At 43.9% G+C, this 21,987-nt stretch overlaps 1 protein-coding gene across 5 annotated transcripts in view; it reads right to left on the reverse strand.

The window, feature by feature from the left end:
* The window catches only part of wasf1 (WASP family member 1), a 45,464-nt gene that overhangs the window by 15,771 nt on the left and 7,706 nt on the right, over nucleotides 1–21,987 (reverse strand). For 4 of the 5 annotated variants that reach the window (XM_047328500.1, XM_047328498.1, XM_047328496.1 and 1 more), the window contains 3 exons: nucleotides 9,422–9,576; nucleotides 8,535–8,669; nucleotides 1,081–1,234 (listed from right to left, as the gene is read on the reverse strand). In XM_047328500.1, coding sequence (XP_047184456.1) covers nucleotides 1,081–1,234; nucleotides 8,535–8,669; nucleotides 9,422–9,554 — 422 coding nt within the window. In that variant the 5' untranslated portion in view covers nucleotides 9,555–9,576. Of the gene's footprint in view, nucleotides 1–1,080; nucleotides 1,235–8,534; nucleotides 8,670–9,421; nucleotides 9,577–17,796; nucleotides 18,012–21,987 lie in introns of all 5 variants that reach the window. The other variant, XM_047328497.1, reaches the window with a different exon arrangement.

A 21,987-nucleotide genomic window follows, 5' to 3' on the forward strand; every position in this document is an offset into this window, starting at 1 on the left:
GGCTAGGAAATAAACTTATAGAGAAAAACAATCACACTCGCCTTCTGTTTGGTTGAGGCCGTGTCGAGGGCAAGAGGTTAAAAAACGCGCCCAAAACAGGTTTAAATAACACAGCCTACTCTCCTTGTGCACGGTGCATGTGTAACACACAGGAAGTAAAGAGATGTGTTTGGCCTGAAACCTTCGAGGCGGAAAAAAAGTGAGATTCTTTTTTTTTTCCAAAAGGAGGGGAGTGAGAAAACAGCAGGGTGAGAAAGCAGAGAAATAAAAGGGGGGGGGGGGGGGGGGGGGGGGGGGGGGGGTGCTGACCACAGTGGCCAGCGGAGCTTTTTATGGATTATTCATCTTCAGATGACTCCCTCTATCACTCTGCTGGCACGGCTCAACCTCAAGAGCCAGGAGAGGCGCCCAGAGTGAAAGAGGCACTTGTCTGCCAGTGACGTGAAAATAATAAATGGAATTATTTAGGCATTTACCCATATCTTCTAAACTCTGCAGCTACATCCATCACCGCAGCAATGCTTACACCTGCTGTCCACGTGTGCCCCTACGAGTTTTTCGACCGCCTAAAACGGGGAAGTTTGCAAACGCTGCCCGGCCAGTTTTAGTTGTGACAATTCCTGGGCGGCGTTGTAGTCTGAGACATTCGGAAACAATGACGCAGTCAACGGTGTTAAAAGCTTTTGTAGTGGCAGACAGAAATACAACACTGAAGAACAGGTCAAATAGCAGCCGGAATTCAAGGCCATTTAGGTACTTTCCTCAGAACACTGGGGAGTGATAGTTCTCTCTTTGTACCCATCTATAAAGTACAAGTGTATCATTTTCCGCTCATTGTCCAGACTGGGAGTGGAAACTCTCTGATGCACTTCAAGATTGAAGTAGTTAGCATCATGCTGGGTTCAGAATAGGGCTGCTATTCATGGGATACTCGCAGTCGTTGAGGGTTTTTCTTCTTCTGATTTTTCTTTAAAAGAACCCCAAATGGAACAATGGCGATCCTTCATCACCGTCCACCGCGTATAAAATGAGACATTAAATGCATGCTGCACTGCAACTCGAACGTGACTGGATCCAGACCTGTAGGGCGTGAGGATGTTGAGGGGCGGCGGCTGCTCGCAGGTCTCGAAGGTCTCCTGCAGCGGGATGGGCAGCGACTTGCGGTCGAAGAGCTGCTGGTCCTGAATAGTGGAACTCCTGAAAGCCTTTCTCATGGTGATGTCCTGGAGGGACACTGGGGGAAGGAAGGAGAAAAAGGAGATGACAGAGGAGGAGATGAGAGTCAATGTTATTTTTGTGGCAACGCGCGTTAACGGTGTGACGGATTGAACGATAGAAAATGATGCATTAGTTTAAGACTAATGCTTGTTGCGCTCCATTTTTTTTGTACTTCACTTCAATATGTCTTTGTCACACACACACACACACACACACACACACACACACACATCCACCCACTCTCTGTTTCTCTCATGTCTCTCATGAACAAAATGATTACCATGTGACTTCATCTCATCATTATCACAATCTGAAGCGACATAATCATTCAAACAGTCACAGTCAACAATACAAAGTACGAGACCTAGTAGAAGTCTCTAATCACCATCCCATGGGCTCTAAGCCGACTCTCTTGTCCTAATTGGCTGATTTCAATTCCCCCCCAAAGCAAAACCAACACACTTGACAGCTGAACTAAGGTAAGCTAGAGAAAGCAAGAGGAGACTGAGGTCATCTGTCAGAGGCCGCGGGACTGACTGCCCTTCTTTCATACAGGAACAGCTGACATTTTCGGAGGGCAGAAGTATAACAGAAGGAAATCGATGGTGCTTGGCTGAAGCTCTCAGAAAAGAAACAGGTTGGAGAAATGCTGAGGGGAAAAGAGGGAGGAGAAAAAAAAACAAACAGACTAACGCTAACCCTCAATCTGGTCGAGCGAAGTAAAAAAAAAGGGAAAAAACGGTGTTGGAAATAAATCTAGAGCGTTGCAACCAGATCTGAATTATGCATGAGGGAGGGACAAATGGATACACTTCACTGCTGCCTGGGGGAAGAGTGAAAAAAACGAAAACAGTCGTGTGGCATTAAGAAAAAAAGTATTGTTATAGTCCGCCGTCAGGAGCGCTTTGTACCACACACAAAACAACATGACGCCACAGGATCCAATACTGACCTTTAACCTACATGTAATACTATCGAGTATTTAAAAACCGAGCAAAAGAAAGAATAAGACAAACTGTTTCAAAAAAAGAAAGGACAGAAAGGACCAGCCCCTGCAACCTGATCCTCTACATGGCAGCGGCCCAGCTGGATGATGACTTCCACAGACTCTCAGTGTAGTAGGGGGCCCGCCACCTGAGGCACTGAAGTATCATTACAGACAAACACTATCAGGGAGCCAGCGTTTGGTTAAGTAACACTCAGAGAGAGATATAGGGCCGGAGAATGCAAGAGGGAGATAATAACACCGCAAGGACACCGAGGTGGGTGAATGGAAAGAGTGGACGGACGGAGGAGACAGAGGAGACAGAGCGGGAGCCGGCGGTGTAGAGGAACGAGACGGCGACAACGCATCAAAGTGTGCAGTATGACTTCCATGGAAAAAAACAACCTGAGCAGAGCCAGAGGGGTGTTGGCATCACAGAAAAAAACTGAAACAGACGGGGAACACAAACATGTACCGTACACAACATATTGTTCTGCGTTAAACCGAAATGGCCACAAGAGGAAACTACGGGTGGTCTCCCCTTTTTTCACAGCTTCTGTGATTCACGAAAATCGACAGGACATATTTTAAAAAGGTGCTACATAGTGTTTTTGAATACTGACATATTTGCGTTGTATTTGACCGTGACTGAGGACCACTGAGCTTCACTCGCCGGCCGGTAATAAAATGGAAACGTTGGCGGACGCAATGTCGGGTTGCACGGGTAGAGTGTGTGCGTAGCTATGGTAAGAACGGTATCTAAAGTATTCAGATAAGTATGTTTTCTTATCCAAATAAGTTTGAACAATTCAAGTGATATATATCGTTGTCGGACTGCTTGTGTTTCTTGCCCTATCTCACTTTTCGCAGATGTTGCAGCGTTCCCAGATCCCAGCAGTCGACTTGTAAGTGCATTGGTTCTTACCATTACCAATAGGAACGACAGCGTTAATCACTCCATCATGCTCGTATCAGTGAGTGCAACAGATGAAAATTTCAGTTCCTAGATCAGCTAGTGCTCGAGGTGACTAATGATCAGAAGCGAAAAAATTAAATGAGACTGTCCACAGTTAGAACAGAGGATATAAATATCAGGATATAAATGGGAGGAATAATGAGAACTAAAAAGTTGAGGGCAATTTGGTTCCTGAGCTGAGGAGGTATAATTTTGGAGTGATGCAGGGGGGGTTTTTTTTACCCAGGTGATCAGTGGGCATTTAACTTTGTGCCTTGTCCCTTTCAACAACAAGGTCCAAGTCGAGGTGAGGATGAGCTACAGGTAGGTGCTCTCCTACTCACCACTTAGAAATTTGTGAGTGCTACGGACACATAAAACCCTGTCGGGGGCCAGAAGTAGCCACAGGCCAAGCGGTGCGTGTCAATTTGGTGTTGCTGAGTGCTGTACGTTGAACAAGAGCTGCTGCCCCAGTGCATTTAGAGCCAGGAGAGCAGGGGGCTGTCAGGCGGTGTGACAACAAGTTAGTGCAAAAGTGCAAAACAGGAGAGGGGCGCTGCAGAGGTGTGTGTCAGGATGTGTTTGATGCAGAGCGAGGCGAGTGTAAACCTCTGCCAAGCAACACTCTCGCAAGCACTGAGATTCACACACTGCACTAATCAACGTAGGCAGAAACACAGAAGGCGCGCGCACACACACACACACACACACACACACGCACACGCACACGCACACACACACACACACACACCACACACAGGGAGAGTGGATCAGTGTGTGTGTGTGTGTGTGTCAGGTCGAGCTGCACCAGGTTCAACAGCACCCATCTGATCTCAGACCTGTGAAAGCTCCTTAGTTTATCTCTCTCTCTCTCTCTTTCGTAGTGTACAGATAGCATCTTATTGAAACACCCTCGATCAAAGAGAGGTGAGGACATTCTAGTCACTCACACACACGCACCTACACACACGCACGCACACACACACACACACACACACACAGCTTCCCACAAAGTTTGAGGAAAAGGTTCCCCGTCGTCCCCTCTTTCCGTCCCGTCGCTCATAAGAGATGCAGTCCTACGCAGAGCCACTGAAGATAAGAAAAGGCAAAGGCCAAGTTGTCTTTCATCCTGCAGGCACGGCTCTCCCTCACTGTTGTACTCCAATGCAAATATTGCCCTATATTTCCCCTCCTGCATATTTCTTCTTCCTGCAGCCCTGAACCGCTCTCACCTCTCTCTGAGGTTAGAGAGCGGAGGGAGAGGCGGATACATAGACGATAAAACTAATATGGAACATGCAAATTGAGAGGAGAGACTGGTGTGGAAGAGCACAACAGAAACAGTTTGCTGTGACTCTGTTTTTGCTGCTTCTTTTTCAAACCCTCCTTTCTTTTGCTTATAGCTTGCCTGTTGCAATTCTTCTGTAAAAACACTAAGTTTATGCAAACCATCTGCAATTAGTCATGGGGCGCTGTACAAGTATTCACAAATGTGTTATGAGTTATTGTGTATTATACTGTGAACCTGTGAGGCATACAGTTTGTAATTTTCCCATGGTTCTTTTCCAAATAGTGAGGCAGGCCAGGGAAGACGCATATTGTGTGGGTGAATATGGCTGGAATGAAATCCTCTACAGCAGGATGTGTAAGCCCCTATATTGTTATATCAAAATGGTATGCAAATCAAGTAATGACATAAAATAGAAAATGGATTGTTGATTGGCCCACAATTATTGAAGAGATAATAAAAAATGACATACACTGTGAACACTAAACAAGTTTGACCTGCGATTTATACCAACATACCATACTCATGCTTAACGTCACACAAACACACTATAACATGATGCACTATAACATGATGCAAATGTGAACATAGTCATGTGTAGTGCATACATACACACAGACACATGAATATACAGTAGCCTACATTGTACACTGGCAGTTATCTGTCCTACTGGTTCAATGCTGATTCTATTTTTTGGGATGTTTTAACCTCAATTTAAACACTTTACTGGGACGGAGGCTGCAAATTAGCGGATAATGCAAGTAGAGCTTATGTGAATAGATTAGAGAGACACAGAAAGACACAGAGAGAGAGAGAGATGAAGGGGGATAAGGAAAAGAAATGTAACGAGTGCCAGAGGTAGTAAGACTCAATGAGAGTTAACGAGCTAACGAAAAACTTCTTACAGATTAGAAAGAGGACTAATAGAAAAAGGATGCAGAGAGAGAGAGACACTATGGAGTACATAAAGAAACAGTTAGAGCCCAAAGGGACTCGAGGTGGCTTTGTGGCCTTCCATAATGGCCTGCAGCCAGTGCAATGATATAACGGTGCCATTAAATAGGGGATACAGGCCATTAGTTTGGCTGGCTAGAGTGATAGGGGGAAGAGCGGATGACAGAACACAAATAGCTTCCACGCGAGATGGAGGGGGGAACAGAGATCAATCAGAAAGATGAGAGAAGAGCTGGGGAGGACAACAAAGATACAGGAGGTGTGTGTGTGTGTGTGTGTGCGTGTGTGTGTGTGTGTGTGTGTGCGTGAGTGTGTGTTGGCAGTCGGGAGAGGAGAGGAGGAGAATGGGACTGGAGGCCTAAAGGGCAAAGTAGCGAACAATAGCCTTTAAAAGGCTTAAGGGTCAGCGGGGTGTGGGCAAGGTGAGTGTGTGCGAGATTGAACGTGCATAAATCAACGTGATGAAGCGCTTCTGACCTCGGCCACTGCAGCACCAGTGACACCGCATACATCACTCTGGTCATCTCTCTATCGCACATCTCTCTGACCTTCAGCTAAACATCTTTCATGTCGTCCACCATCTCACATTCTGTGCCCACTCTGTGCTTTAGACGAGTAAACCGCGACTCACGGAAGTGTGTTGGTCTTGTAGTTTTTACACTAACTTTGAGTTCTGTAAAACCGGCAAAGTGACGAACAGTTAGACGAACAGTGGTCACAAGCAGACATTCATTCATAATACATGAAGGACACTGCAGCCTCAGTTGGAAACTGTGAGCTTCATCAAAGGTGTTGCAGGGCTTTTCTATATTAATATGATATAATAAGGTGTCTCCCTGTTAAGCTTTTATTTTGGAAATAATTACAGTAAACTTGGGCTACTGCTCTTCTTGTCTGCTTACTGGCAGTGGTGGATTTTCTCTAATCTCTGGATGATCTCTGAGATAATTCTCATCCTGGTTCACATTTTTCAATGAATATAAACTTTTATTTTTCTAAAAGTGGTCACATTATGTGTCATATGTTCATGTCAAATATTTGAATATATTTATTCCAATAAACTCAAATAGAACTAACGCAAAAAATTTGAATAGATGCTACAGCCATGAATATTCTAAGAAATATCAAAAATTGCATGAAAAAAGAATGCCGTGATAATCTTTGCAATATTAATTTTACGCATCCTGCGAATCAGAAAACATTTCTGCAGCAATTTGCTTCCAAGATGGAATGGTATGATCCATATTTTCTAGGTAAGTAGGACAGAGTGTAATATGTCACCTGGTCACCAAGTTTTAATGGGTCATTAACGGTTTTAAAGAGGCTTCACGCTCGTGAGGGTTTTTTGAGGACAGTATCTGCAAAATTGTTATTGTTATTGTGTCCTCGTCCTTTGTCCTCTCTCCTCCATCCTTCCCTACCCCCCATCCTCCAATCTTCATCCCTCTACAGTCCTGATTTATGGTTCCACCCCTGCCTGCACCCGTTCCCCTCTCTTTCAGTCCTCCTCTAATGTCGACCACCGATGCACGCAGACAATTACAAGGCACGTTGTCTGCTTGCTGCGCTAAAAGCATACACTTTAAACAACTGTGTGTACAGTTTGTGAGGTAAAAGAAAGGGTGTGGGTGGGGATGAAGGGGGCATTTACAGGAAACAACCCCTTAGCTTTGTGAAACCCCCTCCTACAATTCTCCGTCTATCTGTCACATTGATCTGACTCTTCAGCAGGCAGCAATACACTAAGATACTCGCTATTATAGTCGCTTGATTTTTTTCGAATCTTTTAATAGATAATGGCAGAGAGCGGAAAGTGGAGTAGAGTGCAGCGTTTTCCTCCGCTTGGTTATAAATGAATGCAGAGGAGTTGAACTGAGTGGAAAATATGTGCAACCTGCAGAGGAGGCCATTTCCACCTGGCCCAGAAAATTCTGCGGTACAATCCTTTTACACTCCACTGCTTTTGCTGCAGTGCTCTGTATAGTGCACCCATCCCTCTTTCCTTCCATCTTCCTTACTGTCCTCCTCTCCTGCAACCCCCCAACCCACCCTCTCACCACACTCTTAAACTGCAACAGAGCTGATCCTTATCTATCGTCTCTCAGGCCAATACGTCAGCTGGAAAGTCATTATTTGTGAAGGGAGATGAAGCCGAGGGCCACATGCACAGACTCGCGCAGAATCACTCACGGTCTGGACATGTTACATTTATATGAACAAGTCGCCTTTTTCCAAAACAATAAAAAGATTGGTTGCTGTTGTTGTTACTTGGGTTTTTCCAAAAGTCTGACAAAAGTTAATGTCCTATCCTCAGCAGGGTAGGTTTTGAGCCTCGCGTGTGAGTAACACAATTTGGATCAGACACAGTAATTCAATGTGCACAGCAACAGTATTTGGACAAGGTGAGGAGAAAAGGGTGGAGAGAGGAGGAGGAGGAGAAGGAAGAAGCAGGAAATGGAGAATGACAGGTGGAGAAGATGAGGGGTAATATAAAAAAGGGGCCAACCAATTCAGAAGATGAATGTGGAGGAGATTTTAATCAAAGGAAAAAAAAGGAGCATAGACAAAAAAAAAGAAGATTAGGATGAACAGCGTGTCAGAAATCTGGACCTGTAAGGGTCCGTTCTCTACTGTGTCACAACAAAAACCCAGTAGGCCTATTCTGCAAAAAAAAATTCCCTGACTTGTAAAAAAACCCCAAAGCCTGTGTTTGCAAACACAAAAGAAAAATAAACAGCATCTACGGCCCAGTGAGCATTTTACCTTCTCTGTGTCAGTGACAAGGAAGCAGTTAGAGTAGCGTTGTGCAAGGCCGTGAACACATTGCTGGCCCACAGAAAAATCAATTCTGCGCCTCGGAGCATGGTATTACACCGCTGTGCTTCTCCCGTCTTTTTTTAAACTTACACTCACTGAACTCTCCTCTAGCTGCGCTGTCCCGTCACCCTGCCTCCCTTCTCTCGGGATAACTTGGCTTACCTCCGATTATTGTTCACCACAGACACAGCCTGAGTGGCAAAGTGAAAACTGAATGTTTCCTATAGAGGACAGGATTTGTACTATTGAGGTTAGAAATGTAAGCCGTGTGTGTGCGTGTGTGTGTGTGTGAGCGTGTGTTAGGTTACAGTACTCACATTCCTCCTCTTTGGGGTCCAGCTGTGTGACGCTGATGGAGAGGCGGTCCACGCGCTCTTGCAGGGAGTTGACCCGGAAAGAGAAGGAGTGGGCCTCGTTGAACAGCTCTCCAAACAGGTCTTCTGCATATTTACCTGCACACACGAAAAACATACATAGGTGGGTGAACATTTTAAACATTTTTTAATACTGATTAAGAACTCAATTTCAACAACCAACAAAGTGTTAGGATTACATGATTTCTATATGCAGCAATAATGAGACAAATTGTTAATTGTTTAAACTGATATATAATGTTTACTCAATCATTCCAAAGTCTCATCACTTTCATTTAACTTATAGTTGTATTTTACTCAATATGGAAATATGTCAAAATCTTCAATTCTGTCAGTAGTTCATTTGCAGGATTTCTCATTTCTCCAAAGGAACTATTACCAGGAAATGCGGTATCTTTAATTATTTAATATTTATATAATTTTCTCATCCAAATATTTTGTTCATTCAGTTAATTCAATTTATGTTTGTGACAAATTTCTGGATGTTAAAAATCTGGGAAAACAACACTATTAAGTAACAATGGTTTTAAGCTTATTTCTAGCCATCGACTGTCGTATTTAACAGTTCATTACTAAATAAGCCAACACAGTTTAATCATAAACGTTGTCCCTATGCAAAAGAATGTAATCATGGAAACTGATCTTGAGTGCTAAAGACTACTGAGCATGTAAAAAAAAAAAAGTTTCAGATAAAGATTATCTGCAATGTACTTTACATTTCCAGATTGTGCCGTGTGTGTCTATTTAGATAATGAGAGATCGTGTGTGTATTCGTGTGTTTGTGTCTGTGTCTGTGTCTGTGTCTGTGTCTGTGTCGTTGTGCTACTGACTGAGACTGCTGAGTTGGCGAATGACGTTGGCCAAGGAGATGTTGGTCACACACTCCAGCTCGTTCTTGATGTTTCTCGGCAGCACCGTGTGGCACAGGTGCCGGGGCTCGATGGTGCGCTTCACTAGCGGCATCCTTCTGCTGCAACACCACTAACTACAGGAGTCAGATGAAGGAGAACGTGACGGAGGAAGGGGAGGGTAAGGAAGGAGAGAAATAACTTTATTAGCGCACTGATTCTTGGAACAGACCATGTGACTTTGCTGCTTAATACAACACCCAAAACCCAATAGAAGAGACGGAGAAAACACTTGTTTTTACTCTAATGAGAATTATCTCTGCAGAGGGAGGATGAGAGAGCCGTTAGAAAGGACGAAAGAGAGAGATGACAGAACACGACGTGGGCTGAAGGGTAAAAAGGGCATGTAAAGAGGAAATACAGTGCGATGAGGATGATTAAACTGAATCCTGGAGGAATGGAAATGCAACACAAATCACAGGGAAGAAATGTTTTGGCGCTGCTAATGGCCACGTTGCCTCATCTGTTTCATAAACTTAGGCCTCTCAGCCATGAGACTTTTGGCCCTCTCAGCCATGCGAATGGCATTAAGGCTGCAGTGTGTATAGGGCTTCCTAGGCCCCGTTCTCTTACATTCCACAGGAGACAGACAGGCTGCAGTGATCCAGAAACAGAAATGATTACAGAATATACTATATAATTGTAATCGGTGCAGTTCATGCACCCGTTTGTACACAACTTAATTCACCCCAACACCTCAAAGAGCCGCAATAAACGGTTGACCAGTCAAAGACCTGACACATGAGTTGCTTTCAGACATGTACTGACATTTGCCACATTCACCATCTCAAGTTAATATAAGCGATTACAATAAATCCCAAAGTGGACATAAACATCTGTGCTGAATCTCATGGCGATCCATCCAATAACTGTTAGAGATATTGAACTTAACGTCACCGAAGAATAAACATGATCATTGACCGTATCCATGAAATTGTAGGGCAATCAAGGAGAGAGGGGGAGAGAGAGAGAGAGAGAGAGAGAGAGAGAGAGAGAGAGAGAGAGAGAGAGGGGGAGAGAGAGAGGGGGAGAGAGAGAGAGAGAGAGAGAGAGAGAGAGAGAGAGAGAGTCCACTAAAATGCTTTGTTGTGGTGATTCATTTCGGTGGCGACTTAAATGGGGGCATCGGTTGCCTTAAAAGGTAAGAATGAGAACAGGCACCTCTTTCTGAGCCATAGTTAAAGTGGTTTAAACGAGGTGTGGGAGTGATGTTCCTGTGACACAAACCCAAACACGGCGCCAAATCCCTGCCCACCTCGAAAATAACAAGACGACCTCTGTACTCTTTAGAGACTTCCTCCCACAGCCTCTCCATCACCAACACATTCACGTATATATTCTCCATTTCTCCTTCCTGATCGGGATCGTCTCTTGACACATTGCACACTGACATTTTCCACAACATTTGGTGGTCTTAGTAAAGGAGATTTAACCTCTGACCTGCCACTTTTCGAGGTTTACCGAAAAATCCAAAGGTATAATTTAAACAAAAATGCACATCTTTTCTGCACTGTTTATTGTGTAAAATAAAAGTTTTGGTATTGACATAAAGGCTGATAACGAGATGTCTGTGAAAGCCTCATAGCGGCCGATATCATTGGGCATCGGACATATCGGTCGGGCTCTAGTCTTTACACCAATAACTTCTCAAGTATCTCTGCTGGTTCGCAGGTCAACTGGGCCCTGATCACAAAATAGTTTTCCACATAACCTCTAGTAGAAGAGAAGCAAATTGTCATTTTTACACTCAAGTCTTTGTATGGATTAAATAACATGTTCATTAGCAGGCTTCAGTGGTGTTAGAAAGTGGATTTTGTTACCTCAGACTGAGCCAGGCCGGTTACCCGTTTCCAGTCTTTGCACTAAGCTGCGGCTGTATCGATCAATTCATCTCAGCAAGAAAGGAAATAAGCCTATTTCCTTTTCTTTTAATGTACAAAACAACAATAATAACATTCATTTTTGTATTTAATCCTCTTTAAATGGAGCAGCTTCTCCTTTTGCACCATACCAACTCTCTCAAAGCATAAATATGCTCCTATTTAAAACATTCCCTCCCCTAGGATTAACGTGGATTTCGGATCACAAATCAATACAAAATGCGTTGACCTAAATTCACCTCATCCAGTTACTTCATGAGAACAGTAAGTGTATTTTGTACATTCAACATATCTCTGGAGTACAGGTGTACTGAGAGGAACTGGAGATAAATCGGAAGGCAAACAAAATTAAATCAGTCTATCATAACTCTGTCTATTTCTCTGCCAAGCATGTACACTAGCTTACACACACACACACACACACACACATACGCACGATGACAAATGTATCTGCCAGGCGAGCTCACCCCCCGCCTGCTCATCCACCCCTTTTTTCAAGGCTTCTCTCCTCCCTAATCTCCTCACACAGGGACGCTGGTGTCCTTTTAAAAACTTTCATCCTTTACCTCGTGGCTCATGTGAGTCATTTCTGAGGATGACGGGGAACCGTTTTGTCTGAACTGAGCGTTCATGAGGCGGTGGAAGAAGGATGACGCAGAGACAGCAACAACCAGTGTTGACAGCGGTGGGATTCAAAAAGGTCACATTCTGAAAAGAATAATAACGCCTTTATTTTTATATGGCTTCTTGAAAGACAAATGTGTCATGGACGACGGAGAAGCACAAGCCATACACGGGAAGAATGTTGGGTTCCAAAAAACAAACCAGCAGGAGATGAAAGAGAATGATCAGTCCCGTCAACCCTCCAAGCCCCTTAATATAGGAGTACAAAGAAAAAGCTGTTGAGTGATGATATTGATTCTGCCAGCCTGTGGTCCTCAGGGTGGGGCTTTTTAAAAAAAGAGGAGAAAAAACGAGCAAAGATGCTCACATTCCTCTACTGGCCTCAAATACAGTTTCGTGAATGATTTAAACATGAGGTTATACTCGAACTTGAGCGGCTAAGAGGTTCTGTGTTTCAATGTCATCTACAAGAAGTCACTTATGAAATGTGCGAGTACCGTATCCTCTGCTCTTGTTGCTGCAGGGTCATTTTTAGCGTGCACTTCGCTTTCATCCCCGTTCTGGTCCCTGTTGTGAATGTAGTTCCTGAAAGCAAGGTTACAAGATTGTTGCTTGCATAATGCATTAAGAAAAAACATTAACTCAGGATGACATCTCTTTCCTTGACATTGTGATAGGCTCACTTACATTTCCCTGATCTTTGTTGGCAGATCATTAGTGAGTAAACACTGTTTACATGCCTTAAAATGATTCCTCTGACTGTCTCCCTGTGATTAATGACTGCAGCACATATTGGATTGGCTGCTTCGCTGATTGGACATGAGTCGACTGAAGACTGGTATCCACAGGAGGAAAGGTTCCCTCTCCACACAGGCAAGCGCGCGCACACACACACACACACACACACACACACACCACACACACCACACACACCACACACACACACACACACACACACACACACACACACACACACACACACACACACACTTGACATGATGACATATGACACGTCACGTTGTCATTGGTTCCCGTGAGAAAACGCTTACATATCATCTTGGTTCTGACAGACAGAGAGAGAGAAAAAGAAAAAGAAAATAGATGGAGGACGAAAGAGAGAGAGAGTTATATAGAGATAAACTACAGAGCAAGATGGAATCACCAGCAGTTTACTGCGTGAGCGAACATGCTTGATAAGCAACACTTGCACCTTTCTAGCAACACAAAGCACTTAATGAGAAATCGCTATGAAAAAAAGGGTTTACTCTGCAAACAGTGCTCCAACACCAGACAAATGTGTGATGTTCATCATGACTGGTTAACATCAAGGCCTGTTTCCTTACTTCTTTTCACTAATCGTGAGGCTCAGACATTGGCACAAATTCAACAGTTGCTCATCAGCTCTGAAGAGATATTTAATTATTCAGTTAGAGACAAAATAATGAATGAAATAAATCAGAAAAATAATAAGAAAAAAATGGACTATAAGGAGGCGAGTCCAGCAGAATAGAGGATTGTTAATAGGCAGGTGTAGTGAGATAAAAACTGTAAATGGTGAAGAAAAAAGTAAACAGACTGCGGAAGTGTAAGTTTTGCAGAGGAATTAATTACTCATAGCAAAGTGACATCCAAATACATATAAAAGCAATCCACAACACGTATGACTGTGATATTGATACGGGTAACACAGAGTAGCAGCCTCCTCAGTGCTAATAGAAAGCTCATTCCCTTTGACTTAAGATAAGTGGATTATCTTTCATGCCCCTTTAAAACCAAAGGCCTTTCACATCATCACAGATTACGAGCGATGCCTATGAAGTAAAACTCTTTGAACACCATAAAGTACACCGCACAACCTGAATCTGAGGACGAATATATAAGGATTAGCAAAAATGGAGCATGTGACAAGTAAGGTAATCAGTTGACCAGACCAGCAAATCCAAATGTGACCAAATGTTTAGTCACAAGTCAATTGAAGCCCACAGTAGAGAGTAATAAACTATCGAGTGAGTAGAAATTATGTATAATGTATGGGTATTGTGACATTATTCCTACTATACTAACAGACAGATCATTCGCTGTTTTGTCTAATGGTCAATGACTGAGAGGTCACTGACCTCTTTGTTCCCCAGCTGTTATTCAATATATTAGGCCAAAAGCATACAAGGTATTTGTGCCAACCTACTTATTACTTTAAAAAATATTTGGAACTGTTTGGCACGATAAGTACAATTCAGCCGCTCCATAAAAGAAAGTAAATGATTGACAGAATTCACAGAGCTAACTATGTTAGAGAATTACACTTATTCATTTCCAGTTTAATCACAACTCGGGTCAGAAAGAAATATGGCTACTCTCTGACCGTGACTGTAAAACAGAAGGAGGTCGCCAGTGATCGGGGACGGTCACTGCACAGAGAAATTAGTCACATACCTGCGATTTCCCTTCTCTTCTCCTTCCTTTATTTTTCCACCCAGACTAGCCAGCCTCTTCCCTCTCTGCACACACTTTACCACTGTCCTGCTACTTTTACGGTCCATTCATCTTGGGTGGTGCTTCCCGCTGTCACCTATCACCATGGCAGCAGCTGCAGTGGGATTTCATCGGTGACTTTATAATATCCCAAGGGAGGCAGAGGCAAAGACAGCGGAGAAGAAGAAAAAAACGAGTGAAGGGAGGAATGAATGAGCGAAGACCGGGCTGATGTGTAAAAACAGCGATTGCAACTGATGAGTGATTGCAATAGGAGAAGAGAGAATAAGACGGAGATCATCACTCCTCTTCCATTGTGTACGACCACAGGGACGGTGAGGGATGGCACGTGCCGGAGGAGAGCAAGGGGCCTCCACTGGTGCGGCTCATTGCACTTGGGACAATATGTCCAACGAGAGGCTCTAATGAATCCTAATGGAGCCTTTACTCACTCATCCTGCCACACAATATGGCTGCAGACCCCTTAATATGGAGGAGGTCATGTGCCTTTTATTTAGGGGGCTTGGCAGACATTGTACAGAAACAAGGAAGTTATAATTGCATCTGAGAAAGCAAGAAAGAAAACCCTGGCAAATCACCAACAGAGCACTACATGTCCACAAAGCACGAACATCCAGCGGTGATGTAATCTTTTTAGCCCCAGTTTGCCATCACAGTCACTGGTTCTGAGAAAACTGGAAAATCCCAAGAGGAAAGGGCCAGTAGAGAAAGCAGCAAGCTGTTAACCAGCGAGGGAAGCTGGCTGGAGCTGGAATGAGATGGTGTCTGCCTTCTCAAATAAGACAGAGTGAAACAGAAACCAACATAAGGCACAGATTAAGAGTTGGGTCCTGTCGGGACTCAAACACACATATTATGCAGGGTTCAGCAAGTTCATGTAAGACTTATATCGATTAAAGTATGACTGAAAACCAGCATGGATGGTATTGATATTTTGAGCCTATTGTTCTTTATAATTAAAAACATAAATTTAATACTTCCAAGCACTGTACAGCAAAAATTCCAAATATTATACTTTAAAAATATCAACTAACTAAATTAATTAAATTGGACGTTAAACCTGTATCTGTGACATGACCAAGTGGCTTGCTACAAGTCGAACGAAGAAACTCCACAGTTTATGGGCGTATAATATCTCCCAACAGCCAGCCGACATATAAAAAAGATGTATAACTAAAATCACTGGCCACCGCAAGCAAGCAAAATTATTTTGTACTTTTGTTAATCAAAAGCTGGAGGTTTTTTGTCCTTTACTAGCGAACATGCTGCAAGCTGTAGGGGTCAACAATTCAATCTCTTGGAAACAACCCATGTGTACATCAAGAGCCATGAGTTATTCATCACCACGCTCACTCAATGAAAGCCCAAGATTTAGGAGTGTAACGATTGACAAACGTCAACAATGTTACTCCAACCCCCAATGAGATTACTCATTACTTATTACTTCACTAATGAAACAAAACTTTCAATTCATTAATCACAAGACAAACTCTATATTGTGTAAATATTACGCATTGCACCCATTTTATTGTCTTCCAACTGCATGCGTCATCTGACTACTTTGTCCAATCACGATCGAGTGATCAAGCGTGCAGTTAAAGTTTATTTAGCTCAAGATGGAAAATAACCCTGAGATTACAGACCCCCTGAGAACATTCTCAAAATAACGAGGTCTGAAAAAGGTTGAGTTCTGAACCCAACTGTGAATTTGGAGAATCATTACAGCTCTAAACAAAAATACATTGACAACGTAACGTGCTGTTCTCTCTTTGAAACCCCTTCAGAGCCAACAAACAGCTTGTGGTCACTTTCCCTTTTTTGAAATCAGCCAGAACGTTCTGTCCTATGTCCAGTGATTCGGGGAACATGCATTACGACCGTACGACTTGGTCTCTTTTCTGCACTATGAACAGCTGCAAACACAAAAGCACAGACATCTAATCAAGGAAGCTGGCAGAGCCGCCGCAGCCAATGGCAGCGATCAAACTGGCAAAGCTTACCAGCAGCTGGTTTGAATCAGTCATGCAGATATGCAACGCGGGAAAACCACTACTTCTCATTTTCCAAAGAAAACAAAAGACAGAGGGGGAAAAAAAGTACATTGTCATACTCCGACATGATCAAGCGGAGTGGTGTTCCCTTAAGCTGGATGAAATGCCTTCTCTTCGTGCATGAAGAGGCTGAAAAGCAAAAATAATATGTCCAGCTCGTCCTCCTTCTAATGAGGAAGCTAAAGGCAATTTGTTCTGTAATTTTCTCTCTCATTAGCACATACGGCTAGAATTACATCTGCATTACCTTTAAAACGGCACAAATATCCCTATCCCAAAAAATCCCTAATTGTCTGTCTCCCTATGGCTATAACTATATCAGATGAAGACACGTAGGCAATGTAGGACTTTCTTCCTCAAGCGCTATTATTTTTTAATTCTTCACAGATCTACCCCTATAAGTGACTGCAACAAAGTGCAACACCGTGGATTGCTTTGAGGACTGACTGTCCAAACGTGTGCACTATTATCCCACATTTGATTATCGAATGTCACATCTCTCTTGGATGGATTATTCCCCCACCATTGGGAGTGGCCATTCAGAACAGCCGTAAAAACACTTTTGCTGTCGAACCTGGTCATACAACCTTGTTAATTTATCCTAGTCCTAATGCTGTGCTGCTGCTGGTGGGAACAGAAGAGGAGAGCTGGCACATCTGCACAGACCCTGGTGCACATTAACGCAATTATATGCAAAAACCATTACAGAAGCTTTATGCAAATTGTAGGTCACTGTCGCTTTAATAACCTGGCGCACACTTCAACCCCTTACAACTGACAACATCCCTGTACACCCATCGCCCCACCCTATACCCATCACAGCAAATCACGTCAGTAGAACAAATCCCGTGATGTGCCAGTGGGTTTTTGTCTGCCAATTAAAATTATGCACCAGTCAGAACCCCCTTCAGCGGTGGGATGACACCTTGGAGGCCCTCAGCGATGAGATGCCATAACACACCTCTACACAGACCGCTTGTTGGGCTAAAAATACACCTGCAGCACCGGCGCTGTCAGGTTGGGCTCAGACAGCTATGCTAACTAGGTTTCGTGGTAGGGGGGAACTTAACACAGAGCTTGTGGCAAGGACAGGTACATAATAAACTTATTTCCTCGCCTCAATAACTCTGAATTTTTGACTGCACTGTATGTCTCATGATATTCATTTTGACATGATAAAAAAAAGATGCTATATTGTGCTGTCAGCCTTTTTTCAAGCTGCACACTTGCATAATTTGTGTTTCCCCACCTGAGCTCAGTCGTTTGGGACCCTCGAGTCTGTCCACGGCCATTTTTCACATCCATGTTACACAGTAAGCTGTCTCGGCCGGGCAGGGGTCTGAAGCGAGGCATCGTCGTTTAGCCTGCTGGCACTGAGACGGTACTCAGGTACTCGCATGGCACAGATCCGCTGGCTGGCTGGCTGTTATAGTGTTGCCTAGCAGCTGTAAGTTTCAGGAAATGCTTCAGACAACAAGCAAAAACAAACAAAAAGAATTACCAACTGCAGTGCTGACTGCTGAAAATCACACTCCATTGGTGTTACAGATTGGAGCGTCTTATTTTCTTTATTTCATTTTCAGATTTACGATATTACCGTGTCTGCACGTATCACATTGTTTATTGCCATTGCATTACTCTTTATGAATGACATTAAACAGCCATAATAATATTTATATTTGTGCGGCCGTAAAACACACAGCTTCTGTCTACTTTTCTTTCATGCAGTGCTCTGGAGAATCAGAAGTTCGAACCATTCGTCTGATATTTCTGTGTATGAATAGAAATTACTGTGACTCAACTGTGGATTTCTGTTCCCCATAATTTACATTCAGAGTATGATCAATGGTGAGTAGTTTTAAACAGCGAATACTCAAATGGTTACAAAAAGATTGCATTCTATTTAAACCTTCCTTTAGCAAACATGTTTAATTCCATTATATACATGCACAAGTGGATATTCATGGTCTATGAATGTGTGTTGACATCAATGAGTCGTGTGTCTGATGAACAAACAGGCTCAAAGAAGTTGATCTGCTGAGTGCACAGAAAAGCCACTGGTATGAATAATGAAAGGTCGCTGCTCAATAATAAATGTCTGCATGCTCGCACTGTGCAACTGCACTTGTTAAGCCTGTGAGCCAAATTTCATTGTACCAAACTCCCTTGCTGTTCACACAGACGTGAAGGACATGCACACAAACTAATCACTGTAGCATCCCCATGTCAGCTCGAACTAAAAAATCACCAAAAAGCAAGCGCACTTGGATGCTCACAACAAACAAGCCAGTCGGGACGGAAAAAACACCTGAGCAAAGTGTGCACGCCTGCCAAAGGAAACTTGAGCTGTTCCATTCATCGCGTCCCTTCATTTGCCAGTCAATAGATATTGGAAGGGTGTTGTCCCTCACGAACACACAACAGCCTTGCCACAGGAGACGGACTCAATCTCTCCAGCTATATACAAGCTGTGTCCCAATTCAGGGGCCACCTCCTCCGGAGGCTACATTTGGAGACCGATTGCGTCACAGCGGGTATTGTGATTCAATCGTGTTCAGTGTACTATGATGCACTGTTTCACATTCATCTGACTGCAGTGAATATCCCAGAGGGGAACGTGTCAAAAGAAATTACACTGAGTGAAAAGAGACATGAATCACGAAGATATGGCGCCCTGCATTTTCCCATCAGAAATCCCCTTTGAATGCTCACCTTTGCGTTTCCCATAACTTTATCACGCCTCTCTCCACCGATTGTTCTTCTATCAATTTCCCTTCAGGTCTCAGAATATGTTATGATAAGAGAATTAAAAGAAGAATGAGTTTAAAGCTTGGGGGCAAATTTTTTTCACTAGTCATGCACCACTGCCTCTGTGTAAAATGTGTAAATACATGCAAAAAAAGAACTGTTAAATCCTCCTCTTCAAAAAGGTGCTGACCACAGCCTGGCCACTTTTAATGGAAAGACTGCAGATAAACACGCTTTTAACGGCACGTTGGCGTGCACATGATGGCTGCCTCACGTCTCCTGCAGCCATTTGGCGCATCAGTTACCCAGGTCCTCAGAGATTAACCCTTTGTGTCTACAAGATGCAATATGCACATGAACGGCAGCGGCCATGTAGAGGCAGTGTGGGGATGTGATGGGGTACGCACATCAGCAGCGACACCAATGGCAGAAAGTTTTGAACACAAGCAAAATCTAAGTTATCTAGTTAACTACTTCTGTTTAGTGAGTGGGAGCAGCTGAGGGGTGGATACGTGACGGAGACGGAGGAGAGGGGAAGCAGGGAGGATTTGTGGATTAGTCCTTGTTATGCATTACCCACCAAGTATGCCAATAAACAAATGCTCTACCTGCAATGAGCGGAAATATTGGCTTGAGCATGTAGATGAAAAAACACAACCGAAACATTCCATCAAACCGTAGTTACTGCGTCAAATACAAATCAGGGTTGAAATTTATTGAAACTATAGAAATGACCGCATCACTGCCAAATACAGAATACCACAACACATAGACGAACGCTGCAGGCAAACAGGCAGCGGTTGGTCACTGTCCTCTGGGCCTTTCTCCATCTATAGAAATAGCATCCCATTATAGGGATCAAAAGGATCAGCTGCAGGCATCATGTGATCTGCGTCCTGTGACATCCCAGCACCCCCACCGCCACCCTCCACCCCATGTACCCACACATATTCCTGACAGCCATGCTTGAAAATGCCACTGCAGGGTCAAAATGGTGGCTGAATATTCTCTGCATGGAAAGCGTACTCGAGCGTAGGGGACCAAAGAAGACAAAATGTGGTCTAACAGACTTGTATTAACAGCACTACAGACGATAGACTTGATTAAGGCCATCCACTCACTCATTTCATTGATAAAGACACTGATTCGCAGTGTCTGCCAGGCAGCGTTTCCATGGAGTGAGATGGGATCTTTAGATTGTGGCAGACTTTTACTTAAGGTGTCTTCATGATTCAGTTTGCTATATTTAGATGGAGACTGAGTACCGTGTATGTGAATACAGAGGATCACAACCCGAGTCAAGACAAACAATACAGCCTTCAGTCCACACAGCCGACACACAGACAGATTCCGCTCGTCCATATAGATTTGGTCATCGGATCGAGCCTGATGCCGGCTCTTGTCACTGTCGAGGGCAGTATGGTTGACAATGGGGACAGAGAGGAGGGACAAAAGCGCCTCTCATTCACTTTTCGCCCTCTTGCTTTTGCCGCTCACCGGGCATTGTGAGGCTCTCTGCTCGTCTCCAGTCGACACCTTGAAAGGGGAACCAAATCAAATTCTTCCCGCAGGTACAAAAGCCTCTCGCCTCCCTATTCCCACCTCTTGGTTGCATTTTCTTATCCTCTCATCAGTGGGCATATTTCAAGCCCCCAGCGTTGTCGTAAGTATTTTATGAGTTTGTGTGTGTGTGTGTGTGTGTGTGTGCGTGTACGTTTCCCACTTTTTCCCTAACAGTTTTTTCCCTAACAGTTTCAGACATGTTGTCACAGTCCGACTTGCTCGGGATGACTTACTGAAATGAGCCTGCTTGATCCATGCTGCATTTGGAAATTTTGATTTAAAGCTCGAGGCAACATCTGGCCCTCGTCTTTCTGCTTCCTCTCTTCCACAGTAACGTGACCTTTGTTTGAACTTGCTGTAGATCTGCATCACAAAGTCTGGTCAGGTCCCAGACAACGCTGATGCCCAGCTAAGACCATAACACTCACCACAGAACTGGCAGTCGCCGTTAACCTCACTGGAGACGGAGAGGACTACAGACACGGAGAAAAAAAAACGCGTGAAAAGAGACAGGAGGGAGTTACACCGGGAAGAAAAGAAACAGACAGAGAAAAAATAAACAAACATAAAGCTTGTAAAGAATAATGGAGAGTGGTGGGCCAGATGGAAAAAGAGGAGTCTCTGCATCCGCAGAGACAGCGGTCCCAGCGGTGAATCCATGGCCTGTCTGTCAGCACCTATCTGTCCTCCTGAGGCTTAGCAACACAAACCAGGCTCCTGCCTCCAGTCGCCGCTAACATTTATACAACCGCACATAATAGGGGAACGACCTTTGACCTTATCCTCCACCGCAGGACGGACCCGCGTGGGCGGCTACTTTACTGTTTAACTGGAGGAGGATAGTTTTCCTCCAGGCAGCTCATGCCAAGCTCATTTAATTCCAAACACTGGCATGGCATTTAGCCAACTAGATGCTGACCAAGACAAACACACACGCTTGCAAGATGAAGGTTAGCACATATACCCTTGGTGACATTTTGCTCACAAATGAACAGTGATGGGATAAATTGAAAATGTTCGCCGAATCTAAAGATCAGACACAGCCGTGCCCCATCAGCCGGCCCTTATTTCCTCTTGGCATCTTGGTTTACTGTCGGACCTACACGGGCCTTAAATAGCATTACCTGCC

The sequence above is a fragment of the Scophthalmus maximus genome, chromosome 18 (genome assembly GCF_022379125.1).
Source record: "Scophthalmus maximus strain ysfricsl-2021 chromosome 18, ASM2237912v1, whole genome shotgun sequence".
Taxonomy (NCBI): domain Eukaryota; kingdom Metazoa; phylum Chordata; class Actinopteri; order Pleuronectiformes; family Scophthalmidae; genus Scophthalmus; species Scophthalmus maximus.